This window comes from Anoplophora glabripennis, unplaced genomic scaffold (assembly GCF_000390285.2).
Source record: "Anoplophora glabripennis isolate ALB-LARVAE unplaced genomic scaffold, Agla_2.0 scaffold829, whole genome shotgun sequence".
NCBI lineage: Eukaryota > Metazoa > Arthropoda > Insecta > Coleoptera > Cerambycidae > Anoplophora > Anoplophora glabripennis.
Genome location: NW_019417933.1, coordinates 107788 through 122720, shown reverse-complemented (window position 1 = coordinate 122720; position 14933 = coordinate 107788). Strand labels below are relative to the sequence as shown.

The window sequence follows — 14933 nt, the reverse complement described above, 5'->3', positions numbered from 1 at the left end:
TGTCTAAAACATTTTTCCTCATTCTGCTCGGGTTTCGAGATATTTGGGGTGGGACATTAAAATGGGACACCCTGTATAATTATATTTTTGTGTGTTTTATTTATTATAATTTAGTTTTGTTTGTTCTGTGTAATTTACTTAATAAATAATGTTAGGCGCCAATTTATAGTATTATAAAGATTTATTTAACACATGAAATATATTTAAAATATTTAAATTTTGAATTTTCCTATAGTATTCTTAAAAAATATCACAATAAATCATGTTCTATACTTACCAAACTAGCTCTTTTTATGTCACTTAATTTGATTTTGAATCTTTAAATGTAAATTTATTCCTTATATATTTTTTTAAAAAATTATTCTCAAATTTTAATTTAACTATATTTAAAATTTTTAAAAAAAAAAACTAGACTACTAGTGTACTTTCTGCAAATTATATAACAAAATTTTTATAGAGCATTTTGAGATCTCAGTAGTCGGTTCTAAAGCTTTTTGAAATTAATTATGAAGAAAATGTTTAATATGTAATTAATTTTGTTTCTTTGCTTTTGTTAAATAGTAATAAAATAGTATTGGTACAATAGAGTTTGAAATTTGTATATTATAAATAACAGGTTATAAATTTATAAAATTCTTCCTAATTCCCTATCTAACCTGAGCTAAATTATTGCTAATTACTTATTCTATAAACTTATAGTTTCTTGTTACCTATGCTACACTTTTGTTGACCTTTTGTCTATGTTTTCCTCACTAGTAATGTCCTCCCTGTAATCTCTCTTCTGTCTCTTCTCCTTCCTTTCTTTCACTCGAACTCTCCTCTATTTTGTCTTATCCTCCTTCTCTTTCCTACTACACTCCGTTGACTGCCACTGTCTGAATCACCTCCCTGGCTCGTACTGCTCCTTTCCTTTTGTAAATGTCTACGACAATTCAAAATTATGTTTTACTAACCTGACAGTATTATGATTATATTGCGTTATCTGTCAGTTTAGACTTAAACACCCTAATTTCCTTTCTGCCAAATAACTTCTTCTTTCCTATTTCCTGAATCTCACTGTTCTCTTCTTTCTTTATTGGTTTTTAAATGTCTCACAATAACTTGTGCTTGATTACTTTTTTTTAAAACTCTTCTTCTCCTCATCAACACTAGTTTTTTTCTTGGTAGTTCATATGATTTTCTTTTATTCTTCTGTATTTTATCACACTTCTTATTTTAAACTTCTTTTAATTGCTACAATTTGTATCTCTTCTAATTCCTCTTTTTACTTCTTGATTCTCTTGACTATTTATTTCTGTCTCCTTGATCACCACATTTTTTACCCATTTCTTTCACCGCACTCTTATATCTAATTACAATGTTTATTAATATATCGTTTTCAATCTCAACCAATCAGATAATTTTATAATTTGTACATTTTTAATTTACCATTTTTAATACCCTTTTATTATTTTTTTAACTACATTACATTATTTTGTGGGCACTTTTGATTCCTTTATACTGAGATTTCATTCTAATTTTCATATCGTTATACACTGTCATTTTTCATCCAGCTATCACCCAAATTATCTTTACTATTTTGTCACCATATATCTAATATGTCATTACTTGTTGTATTTCAACTTAACTTCTATTAGATTTTATAATTAAAACTCTTACTTCAATTTCTACCTGTTACAGTATATTTGTTCGTTTCATTACCTATCACAAAATTTGTTTTTTACTACTGCTTGTTACTAATATTTTTAGTCAATTTGTACTATTTTATTAATTTGAATAATACTTACCCCACATCATTGTTAGAGCTTAAATACGCTTAAATAGGATAATACATGAAAAAAATTTATTTTTCCAATTTCATTTTATAATTAAGAAGAACAGCAAATTTTCTATATATGTCGCCATATTTAATATTGTAAAATAAATTTATTTAATTAGAAAAACTATTTCCGAAAAATACGAATTTCGATTACGGCAATACTTTAGAAGCCCTTGACAAATACGCATCATATAAAAAAAATTTGTGTTCACTTTTATACTTACTAGAAGTACAATTAAGTAAGTATGAAAAAATTTCAGAACGTCGCTTTTTTTTTCGCTGTCCGCTTCACGTGAAATGCGCATAAGATCCACTTCTTATTTGTGGAAGGGCGAAATGGGCGTTGACTATTAGACGCCTTCATTATAGCCATCCTTGTCTATCACATGGATTTCTANTCTTTCGGAAATAAAAAACAAAAAAAAATTCTTCGTAATCTTTATCTTTGCATAAAGAACTCATTTTTCAGTTTTTCGCTCTACAGCTACAGAGTAAAATAGTAAAAATGGTGAATTCTCAAAATTTGTATCAAAATGGAAATTATCGTACAATCTACGTCTGCAATCGTACATCGTACGTAGGCACAAAATTATTGTACATGTACGATAATTATCGTACCGATTGAAAGGTTGGTGTAGTTGGGTCAAATTTAGATGTTTTTTGTTTATATATGTTCTATGTTGGTACCCACTGTGCAAAGAACAGAAAAAGGAGGTTCTGTGACGTTCAATAAAAGAAAATTGTTGGATGTTTTTCTGAAAACATTATTTTTCCATCATTAGCTCTTTTATATAAAACGTTAGTCTGAGAGTAATCTATGCTACGTTTTTAAAAACATCACAAATATGAATATTTGCCGATGTTTGTTCTGGCGTCAATGTGACCTATTATACACACAGATGTGATAATAAAGTCAAGAGCTTTCTATTATAAAAATCATACATAATTATTTTTCATCAGACCCTTCAATTAATTACATGTTCTACACAGTTGGAAATATCTCTGATTAAAATTAATTTATACGTTTAACACATAACTTGTCAATTACCAGACTCTCACTTCTTATGCTCGGTTGTTAGCAAAGCATACCGTTACATTTGCATTTATGAAGACTCTTTATGCTTCAACATGTGACGTGTGATACTGCTCCTGTATTTAGTTTCGTAATCGCAGTCTTTACACCTGTACATTTGAACCTGCAAGGGCTCATTATGCTTCAGTTGGTGCTGTTTGATGTAACCCTTGTATTTAGTTTCGTAATTGCAGTCTTTACACTTGTACATTTGAACCTGCGAAGGATCTCTATGTTGCAGTTGGTGATGTGTGATATTCCTCTTTAACTTAGTTTCATAATTGCAATTGTTACACCTGTACATTTGAACCTGTGAAGGATCTTTATGTATCAGTTGGTGCTGTTTGATGTAACTCTTGTATTTAGTTTCGTAATCGCAGTCNTAATTTCATAATAATAATAATAATAATATTTATTTATATATCAAGTATAATAAAGAAATAACGGGTAAGAATACAATTAAATATAAGACAATTTCTGTACACAATTATAAACAAACAGTGTTTATCACAAATCTTTAACCAAAAAGCTATTGCTTGTACGTGAATAACAAGACACCATTCAACTACTTAAGAAAAACATCACAACTAAATATAATAACATATATAGCACATTTTATAAGGATATATGGATCCATTATCGCAAGGTAGCCATAACTATTACCCGTTCTGATTAATAAACTCATGAAAAAAAATTCTTCCAGTGTTCAAAATCAAAATCCAAATTTTATTCCAAACAAAATTGTTTTTCCTTTCATATTAATCGGTAATAAATAATCAACAAAGACCAAGTTCTATAATTGCATGAAAATATTATATATTTTGTGGCTGTGATAAAACAGCTGATGATGAAGATCGCTAGAGATAGAAAACATACTAGTACGTTTAACGGGGTGTTAGTAATAAAATTATACCATAGATCTGATATAGTATAAGATACATAAATTATACGAATACCTATAGAAAAAACAATTGAAGGCTGGGTAAGTCAGAAAGCTGAATAGAACTAGAATTGTATTTTACTTATATTTTTGTAGAAAGAATACATTAGAAAACAATCGGTTTTATTTCGATTTTACAATAGCGTATATGCAACCGAACCTAGGGTTGTACAGTACAGTGCTATAACTTTATAGCCACAAAAAACATCACAACATACTTTTCGTGACATTTTAGGCAAATCTGATAATACTTTTTGCTATATTATTAACGACGGTTACTAAAAAAAATTGTAAAAGTTGAAGGTTATCGCTTGTAGCCGCAGTACCATGTTACAGAAAAACACGGCTGAAATCTTATCTATCGAATTAATTTTCTGCTATAGCGATAATAACGCATATACAGAATGAAAAGTTTAACTGAAGCAAATTCTGTAACTTAATTTTCCTTTTACTACAATATACAATTAATACAGTTAATAGTATTACAAATGTTATTTCGATACTATGATATTACTTAAATTAACTTATTTAAATTAAAGCCAATATTAAACTATCCCGCAACATTATTACATTTCACAGAAATTACAATATAAAAGAAGATAAAAGAAAGAAATGCACCTGAGTTAACTTGTTTTGTGCAAGTTTAACATCAAAAGGTACATAGATTTACCAAATATGTTAGTGTTACCAAGCCATGTTCCATATTTATTAAGTACTCGATCAAAATAATAATAGGAAATAGTTGTTACTTATGTAGCTTTTACAAAGAGAAAACTTTTTTAAAACTCAACTCAACTTCTTAATTCTAAAGACAACATATTATAAAGTTTTGGAGCTAGATGCATTGCAAATCTTAAACTTATGATTTTATAGCAAAATGGCGTTTGTATCACTTCATTTGTCATGCTGCGTGTTACCACAGTATTTGATACAAATTGTTTCTCTTTTTTGTCACATAGTCCGTCTGTAATATAGTAATCTTGTGGTACAATTTATTTTTCTTTAGAATAATTTTTAACATATCATTTTGCACAAAAGATAGTTGTTACATACAAGTATACCATAACTAAAACGCTAAAAATATTTTTTTGGTTAAAATATTTCGTAACTGATAAAATCCATAAATAAGTTTTCCAATATTAACTATTAAATTATTTATATATTGTTCCCATTTAATATTTTTGTCAATAGTGAGACCCAATTACTTTATAAAAACTTATTTTATTTTCTTATTAATACGGTGAATATTAAATCATATCAAATTTTATTTTACCAATGTTTAATGATAACTGATGGCCATCTGCCCAAATTTTGACAGCAGTTATACCCTGCCTCATTTGATCTCGATCGCTCTCCCAAGATTTGCCACTAAAGATAACTACTGTATCGTCAGCGTATGACATTATTTTATCATCAATATTTAAGGTTAATAAAAAAATTGATATAAAGTATAAAAAGTATGGGACCGGGGACTGTTCCTTGTGGTACACCCATTTCCACTTCTTGAGGATCGCTTAAACACTCATTGATTTTAACAAATTGCATTCGTCCAGTCCAACAACTAGTAAAATGCTCAAGCACAATTCTTCTAATTCCATAATTTTGCAATACATTAAGAAGACTATCATGAGGCACTGTATAAAATGCCTTAGCTAAATCTAAAAAAACTGCAGCACATTTTTTGCTAGTATCCAGATCGTTTCGTTTTCTCATATAGTTTCAAGTTTTTTTTTTTATTCCAAACCACATCTAACTTGGTTAACTTTAGATTTCTTTTGTTAGAAACCAGAGTTAGCACTTGACAGTTCTCACGATTTTCCTCAATAATCATTGATACTATTTTACTTTTTTATTTATCCAAATTTAACAAGTATTAATTGAAATAAAATTATTTTATCACGTCTTTTCTTAGAATTAATTTACCCATTAAATAAGATATTTTACAGTAAATTGCAAGAAAACTCTACTCCTTTTAATTATGTAATTTTACTGTATTAGTGTGTAAAATTGCAAGTTTGCTAGAATATTTCATATCAATATTGATTGACTGTAATCGACTGATAAATACAAAACGGTATTTAAAAGAAATTTCCCAGTGATTCGATACTTTGTAATTTTGTTACAAAGTACAGAGAAAGCATAGCAAATTTGAACGTCGCTAAGAAAATTTTTAAGTCTTTACAAATCCTGCAGCACAAAGATATTATTATGTTGCAGTTGATGCGGTTGGATAGCACTCTTGTATTTTGTTTTGTAATCACAGTTGTTACACTTGTACATTTGAACCTGTGAAGGGTCCTTATGCTTCAATGTGTGCACTTTGATATAACTCTTGTATTTAGTTTCGTAATTGCAGGTGTTACACTTGTACATTTGAACCTGCGATGGATCTTTATGTTTCAGTTGGTGCTTTTTGATATTACCTTTGTATTTAGTTTCGAAATCACAGTCTTTACACCTGTACATTTGAACCTGTGAAGGGTCTTTATGTTTCAGTTGGTGGTCTTTGATGGCACACCTGTTTTTAGTTTCGTAATTACAGTCGTTACACGTGTACAGTTGAACCTGCGAAGGCTCTTTATGTTTCAGTTGGTGATTTTTCATGTATCCCTTGTATTTAGTTTCGTAATCGCAGTCTTTACACCTGTACATTTGAACCTGTGAAGGATCTTTATGCTTCAGTTGGTGCTGTTTGATGTAACTCTTGTATTTAGTTTCGTAATCGCAGTCTCTACACCTGTACATTTGAACCTGTGAAGGATCTTTATGCTTCAGTTGGTGCTGTTTGATGTAACTCTTGTATTTAGTTTCGTAATCGCAATCTTTACACTTGTACATGTAAACCTGTGAAGGATCTTTATGTTTCAGTTGGTGACTTTTGATATTACCCTTTAATTTAGTTTTGTAATTGCAGGCATTACATTTGTACATTTGAATCTGCGATGGATCTTTATGTTTCAGTCGATGCTGTTTTATATTGCTCCTTAATTCAGTTTCGTAATTGCAGTCGTTACACCTGTACATTTGAACCTGCGAAGGATCTTTATGTTTCAGTTTGTGATTTTTGATATTTCGCTTTAATTTAGTTTCATAATTGCAGGCGTTACACTTGTACATTTGAACTTGTGATGGATCTTTATGTTTCAGTTTGTGATTTTTGATATTACCTTTGTATTTAGTTTCGAAATCGCAGTCTTTACACCTGTACATTGGAACCTGTGAAGGGTCTTTATGTTTCAGTTGGTGGTCTTTGATAGCATACTTGTTTTTAGTTTCGTAATTACAGTCGTTACACTTGTACATTTGAACCTGCGATGGATCTTTATGTTTCAGTTTGTGATTTTTGATATTACCTTGGTATTTAGTTTCGAAATCGCAGTCTTTACACCTGTACATTTGAATCTGTGAAGGGTCTTTATGTTTCAGTTGGTGGTCTTTGATAGCAGTCTTGTATTTACTTTCATAATCACAGTCATTACACCTGTACATTTCAACCTGTGAAGGATCTTTATGCTTCAATTGGTGTTGCTTAATATGGTTGAAGTATTTAGTTTCGTAATTGCAGTCGTTACACCTGTACATTTGAACCTGTGAGGGCTCTTTATGCTTCAGTTGGTGCCGTTCGATATCTTTCTTGTATTTAGTTTGATACGTGCAGTTGTTACACTTGTACATTTGAACCTGTGAAGGATCTTTATGCTTCAGTTGGTGCCGTTTGAAGTGACTCTTGTATTTAGTTTCATGATCGCAGTCTTTACACTTGTATATTTGAATCTGTAAAGGATCTTTATGTCTCAACAGGTGCCTCTGAAGTAATTTCTCATTTTCAGTTTTGTACTCACAGGACTCACATTTATACGCTTCCAAATCATTCTCGTGTCTCGCAGAGTGTTCCAAAAAACAGATCTCACTTTGAGTTTCGTAAATATATTTATCACATTTGTACAATACTTTGTCCACCTGCTTTGTTTCCACTTCTGATGCATCCTCTTCTTCTTTTTTGTCGTTGTTCTCGTCTGGTGGTACATTGTTGGTGTTCTGTGGTGTGTTGTTGCTGAAATTGTTGCTACTGGGTTTTTTTTTTGATAGTGTTTTTTTTTTTTTAGGTTATTGGTGGTGCCTGCTGCCATATTTTTTGTTTTTTTTCAGAATTATTCTTCTAATGCAGCGTCTTGTTTTTCTTCGTTGTTGATGTGTTGTTATTATTTATTCTTTTTTTGTATTATGGTGCCGCAACTCTTTGGTTGTTGTCATTCCTATCGCCGTGACTCTTAGATTTGACTGAATTATGTGTTATTAGAAAGGAAAGTAACCTCCAAAGGTTTTCCCAAACAAACTTTCAATAATATTTTTATGAACTTTGCAAAGTATTATTTCGTTTTTATTATAGGTAGTGAAATAATTTTCATTTTCATAATTTTCAAGTTCGTTTTTGGGCATTTTATTAATAAGAAATTCAGATCAATCAGTTGTGATATTTTGGCAATGTGAGTCTGTAGCTGGCACTGATCAGGTACATTTGCTACGACATAACAACGGGCAAAACCATTGCACTTTTTAAACCTATTAATACCGTAGGATTTTGAATTGTTCTTTCCCGTCACCCCTTACGACAGAAGGTAGAAAGGCACACACAAAATTCTAATATTAAGTAATATCACAGTAAGAACTCGTCAATTTCAGCAAAAAGTAAAATCTAACGATTATCCTGCTTCTCTTCACAATATTAACAATACTTAAATCAACAATAGTACATAATTGTAATAACATAATTTTAATTTTAATGACGAATCGATTCAGACTTTAATAATGAATTTAATTATCAAAAAAGGCATTAAAGACTATGTATGTCATACAATAAATCCATAAACGAGATGGCAGAAACACATAAATAAATTTATTAAATCTTAATTAAATAATAACAGTCAGTATATTTTATTTTGTCAACGTTTTTTAGTTATTGTTTTTTACCTTAGCGCAAATTTTAATAAACTAGTTACAGAAATGAAAGAATAAAAAAAAACCTTAAATTTTTAGACGATTTTCAAAAGGCAGTAACAGGGCGAAAAATAGTCGTAAAGCTATTGCTACAAAAACAAATTGAAGCTTGAAGTTTATATTTTTATCATTGACCACCTTTAAGAAATCATAGGAAATCCAGCGGGAAATTTATTTTTATAATTTTTACTTCTCTCTCAAAAGATCCATTACTCAGTATTTTTTTTTATTTTTTGGTAATGTCAAGTCTTTGATTTGAGCTATTTGAGCTACATTTATACATATGAAGATTTGTCACTGAGTTAACCTCATTCGAAGCGAATATTATTTTTTTGGCTTTGATAATTGCTTGGGAACTAGTGATCGTACAGAAAATCTAAGCAGAGTTTTGAAAAGGAAAGGACGATACCAAGAGTGAAAGGAATTACTTCATATTGAGGAATGCCGATCAACAGTACGGTCGCATCGTACTCGTTTTTTTTTTAGTCAATCGATGAAGTAGACACACTTTTCACCAGATATTAGTATTTAGATCCACATTAAATTCAAAATTAGGCTCATATATTGAAACATAGCGAAAGATAATAGTTTATCGGAGATTAGTGCCTGACTAAATTAATTAAGTTCGTTACAATGAATTATTTTAATTCAATGAGTGATTTTTGAAATATATTCCTACCGAGGGGGTAACCACTCTAACAAAAAATGTACACGTATTGCGGAAATCCTATGATTTCCTGGGATTTCCTCAAAATCAGTACGATTGCCAGTGATTGCTTCGAAATCAGTATAACTACCAAGGATTTCCGGAATTAAAATAATTAAGTAAATAGATACCTAAGTTGAGAGTCTTATTGAAAAGACCCCCGTAAATTTTAGATGAAAACTACCCTTTAAAATTTCTTTCATGAATTTAGAAACCTGTTTAAATATGGAATATATAAATTTAGTTACGAAAATAGCAGGTTCCATGCAATTAAATTAAAATAATGAGTACGACAAAGTTAAAAACTTTAGATATAGATTTCCCTAATCTTTTTTCGTGCTGCTTTTAGGCATCTATCATTTGGTATATCCTGAGATCTTAAGCTGTTGCGCCTTTTTTATTTAATAAAACTTCTAAAACGCTATATCAAGTGTTTCATTTTTCCGGTTACATTATATTTTCAGTATACGAAAACTTTCTTATTTCTAGTGGAGCTGCCTATATTTTTTTGCTTAAAATTATGTAGAATTTATTTTTTCTCTGATATAGATTCTGTAGGTGTTTAAAGTTTTTTGAAATTTTTTGCGATTTTTCCAAATTTCTTTAGTAAATTTAACCCCTACGAAGTCTATATAAGGGAAAAAGGAATTTAATTTTGCATAACTTGAAGCAAAAAGTACAGCGTGTTGGGATTAATAAAATCTAACCAAAAAATTGAGCTCTCGGTGTAGCATTTTAGAAGTTGTATTAAATACAAATGATGCAGCAGCTCAAGATCTCATGACATACCACAAATTACATGGTTAACGGCAACACAAAAAAAAGATATATATATTCTTACAAACCTCGCCAATTGTCAATTTTAAAAAAGAAAGTAAAACATGGCTGGGGTTGCATAGCTCAGAATTTCACGTCCTTTCCAAAAACGCAATAATACATATAATGGAGTATTCAATTTGAAATAAGGGAATTGACGTCCATTTTTATAGAAGTTGTTTCTGAAATGATCTAACAGACCACACACTTTGCGTCTCGCTTGAATTTCAAAAAACTGAGACAAGGTGTTCATATAAGTAACACTTTTCTCATTAATATTGTGTTATCAAGATACAGTATGTTGGGTGTTATTTCGAAGAGTTTTTATTATTTTTAAATCGGCTAAAAGTAAAGATGTCAAAACTGTAGACAAACAAATATCAACTGCTTCTTCAGAAAAACGTGAATATTATCTAATTCCCAATAGGCATGGAAACAGGTAGTTTGGGGTATAATTGAAGAGGAATTCACCTAGTTTTTTTTAAGTTCAAGCAGGACACTCTTCACAGGATAATACAATAAGTGGAATAGAATTTTCAAAAATTTTACGGAAACATCTCTTTGCAATACTGTGTTTTTTATACCTAGTTAAGAATCAGTAAATTTTAAAATATGTCTGGAATGTAAGAGATAATTGCGGAGTAGATTGTGAGATTGCGGACATGATTGCGGGCGATTTCTGCAATTTCCCGTTAAAGCTGCACGATTTCGGGCGATTTCCACGAGATTGCGGTGATTGCGATGGATTGCGAGTGATTTCCAGTAAATATGTACACGTATTGCGGAGAATGGTTACCCCCTCGATTTCTACTCTTATTTTTTTTTTTGTGTAGGCTTAGTTAACAATTCAAATAATATAAGCGTTTATTTAACATTTTTAACAATTTTTTTGTTTTGCAATTATATTCTATATTCTTATCTCTTCATTATTTATGGCCCTGATGAAGATTTTAAATAATACCTTTAAAATAGCGTAGAAATTGATTTTCTGTGAGAATGATTTAATATGCGTGTACAAATCAAGCCAAACTGGCATTCTTCTTGCAATCTGCCTACATAAGCAGTAATTATTTCGAAACTAAGTGACTTTCGTTCCAAGAAAATTGCGATTTCTGCCAGAAGTTAAAAAATAGCATAGCAATAGTATAGCGTTCGTTGTTGTTCTGATTTAAAGTCATACCGATTGTTTTATAATAATTTTTGATATTTTTTTCAAATAATTTGTTAAATCTAACCCTTGACGATTGTTTAAAAATTTGTACGATACCGTTTATAACTGACAAACCCATAATTTGTTAGTTTATCATCAGATGGTACATATTTAACCATATAAGGGTACGAACATAGTGGCGCGACGAGGTTTCAGTGTGAGATAGAGTCTAGAGGCAAAACTTGCCGCTATGTGATTTAAATACATTGAATAGCATCGGGCAGTCCGTAGTGGCGCGATGAGTCAAGCGTCTTTATGCGATTTTTAATAAATTTCATTGTATTCGTACAATTAATATCTTTTATTTAAAAAAGATATACCTGCTATGTACTTGGAACCAATGTCATCCTAATCATTGCAATGAGTGTATTCTAGATAAGTTATGAGATTAGGCAACTTTTGAATTTCAATGAATAGGAATAAAATTTCATTTGAATTTAAAAGAAATATTTGCTCTTCATACTTTTTTATTTGTGAGCGGATGTCAATATGTGGAGTTTAGTGAAATAGGGCGATGCAGGTGTTAAATGAACATACTTCGAGGAGTGACACGTATTTACAAAATAAAAAATAATTTGTTGCGTACGCATCTTGTGCATACAGAAATATCAATTTTATTCGTTCCAAACCGAGAAAGAAATCCAAATAAAATTTGATGTATTACAGAATTACTAACCAGTGGAGGAGAGACATGGTCGTCTACATAAAACGATAAAAAAAGTACTGTGTCCTGTACAAAATTCAAATTGATTCCACTTTTGCACGTAGCATGTAATTTTCAAAAAATAAATTTTCTTAGCGCCTTCTCAATTTTGCGTCAAATGTTTATTTTCTTATATTTGTTTGTGATTTTGCAAGGAACCAAACAAAATGTTAACAAATAATCAGGATGATATACTTCCAAATCGAATCTGTTAATGTATTTTATGTGTACATTGTATTCCAATTTGAAACTCGTATTTTAGACTACATTCACCGATTCAATTTTTTTTTAATATGTAGAACTTGAAGGGAATCTACCTTTTGATAAACTGCAAAAAATGACGAAATAATTGAAATTGATTGTTTCATCGACTTCTACTCATCCCAAATCTAAAATTAAGAAATATAAGAGCGTTTGTCACAATTTCTAATAAATTATAATTTTTTTAACACCCCCTATGCCTACATAATTATTACTACTGCACCTTATGCTATTTATTTTTATAATAAATTATCCCATGTTTGATGCGATTAAGGATAAATAAGGGATCAAAATTGCAGAACGGAACGACGACAGCTTTTCTGCATTAACGATTGTTATTATTTATGTAAAAGCAAACACATTTCAACTAGGTTGCAATAAAGGACATTAAAAAATTATAATTTATTAGAAATGGCAATTTCCATAACAAACGCCCTGTATGTGCCATCGAAGCGATATTTTCTACTTAGCATTTAAGATTCATAGAAATCGATTGATCAATGTTTTCTTTAAAAAATGTATAATCGTTCTTCGGGGCTAATAAGCATTTTATTGGCCCAATATTTGTTTAAATGAGGACTAATAATATGATTTGTATAATTATATGTCGTTAAGTCCATTGTCATATACTCAAAAAAGCGGTCTGGATATTTTTTTAATTCATCGAAGATCACGATGGTATTCTCCTAATATGTTTATTTTTTTTATTAAGATCGTACACACTACACCGTCTACTTAGTAATACTTTTGCCGCACAAGTGTCCAAAATAATATCATCCTCACTGTCTGAATACATTTTTGTGAATAAGCGTGATTTCCAAACGTAAACAATCTGATGCGTTGACCCCAAATTCCAGAAGTCGCCCCACGTCTTTTGCCTCGTAGTAAGACTCTATCTGACACTGAAGCCTCCTCGTGTCACTATGTTCGTACCCTAAGTCACGAAGTATCAGAACTACAGGCTGCCATTTTTTAAATTTATATTAAAATAGTCTTCTCTTACCTCCTTTCCTCATTTTCCGATTTTATGTCGATACTTTCAGCTTTGATGGACATTTCCATCTCGTTAATATCGAATTCCTCATCCAGGTTTTCAGTTTTAACGAATAAATCAAGAGGAGACGTATCTATTTGGCTTCCTGTGGCTGAAATATCAAAAATACTTTTAATTTTTTCTTCTAGCTCTAAGCAATCTTTAAGGAAACTGTTGTGAGTACGCAGTGAATCGAAGCATGGCTTACAAATCACGGGATCTTTGACGATATTCATATTCTACAAAGTAGTTTTGTTAAATTACAAAATATGTAAATATTTAATATTGTTTATACCATTTCAGGAGCCAATTTCTCAATAGCTTCAAGTTCCCCATCACCTATGCACCTATACTCACTTTCTACTAGGTGTATACACAATCGACATATTTTCTGACTGCAAACTAATTCACTTTTCTTTTCCTGCACGTACACTTGTCTTAAATCGAGCTGTATCATTTTTTCGCTGTCCACATAAGGAATAATTGTGTTATCCGTATTCAAACACATTGACTTAAATTCTGATGCCGAATTTAACTTTCTTCTGCAGACGTTACATATAACCTCTTTGCTCTCGCTATGAAATTTCTGAAAAATTTGCAACTTTAAACAGAGAGAAGTGTAGCAGAAAATAACAGTTAAATCCTAAAAGTTGCTTTATACTTGAGATTGTTAAGACGTAATGTAATCATATTTCAGTGACTTACCAATTTCAGCAAAAGAACATCTAAAGTGTCTCTTATAATGTTGTCTACCACTTCATAGCTTTCATCGGTTATATTTTTAAGGCAAAGCCGACACGAAGTTTCATTACAATCAGTCATTGCTCTGGAACAATTTTCTTTTACATATAAATAGAACAGAAATACAAAAAATAAAAATATAAAGCCTTCACTTCTAACCTTCTTGGCTTACGGCAGTAATGTCAATAGCAGCATAGTCACAGAGTCAAAGGACAGAAAAATTATATAATTCTGTGGCATTGTTGACGTTTGTGGTTGGTTAGGAATAGAATAGAGATGGACGAAATAACATCGCCATTATTCCATGGCTAGAAATTAGCCTCATGATTTGGGATCGAGGGGGATTATCCCTCTTTATCCTGCCTCATCTCGTGTAGGCCTGGACAGCCTTCGTAGGTGGGCCCCATCCGTCGTCTACCCCGACCGCAAATGCGGCCGGTGTAGGCGCTTTGTGGGACCTCCTTTTGTCCTGGCTGGGCCCCGCCGGCTAGGGCCCTTTCTTCTGGCGCTCTTCTTGCTTCGCCGGCTCGTCTGTGTAAACCCCGGGGGTAGTGTCATGTTTATGTGTGGTATGGTTGGGTAGGGTAGTGCGGCTATGCAGCCTGGGATGCGCTTTGCTAAGGTGGCCCTTAGG

General features: G+C 31.3%; 2 protein-coding genes across 2 annotated transcripts in view; both read right to left on the bottom strand.

The window, feature by feature from the left end:
* Positions 1-3644: 3644 nt before the first annotated feature.
* LOC108911117 lies at positions 3645-14439 on the bottom strand. Its single transcript, XM_023456578.1, has 4 exons — positions 14264-14439; positions 13854-14144; positions 13529-13797; positions 3645-3684 (listed from the first exon to the last, which is right to left on the bottom strand). Exons 1-4 carry the CDS (start codon positions 14378-14380, stop codon positions 3645-3647), a joined length of 717 nt encoding a protein of 238 aa, XP_023312346.1. The 5' UTR covers positions 14381-14439.
* Positions 14440-14520: 81 nt separating this feature from the next.
* Positions 14521-14933, bottom strand: part of LOC111692530 (zinc finger protein 624-like) — a 45806-nt gene continuing 45393 nt past the window's right edge. Inside the window, exon 10 of the mRNA XM_023456577.1 lies at positions 14521-14607. Coding sequence (XP_023312345.1) covers positions 14521-14607 — 87 coding nt within the window. The remainder of the gene's footprint in view (positions 14608-14933) is intronic.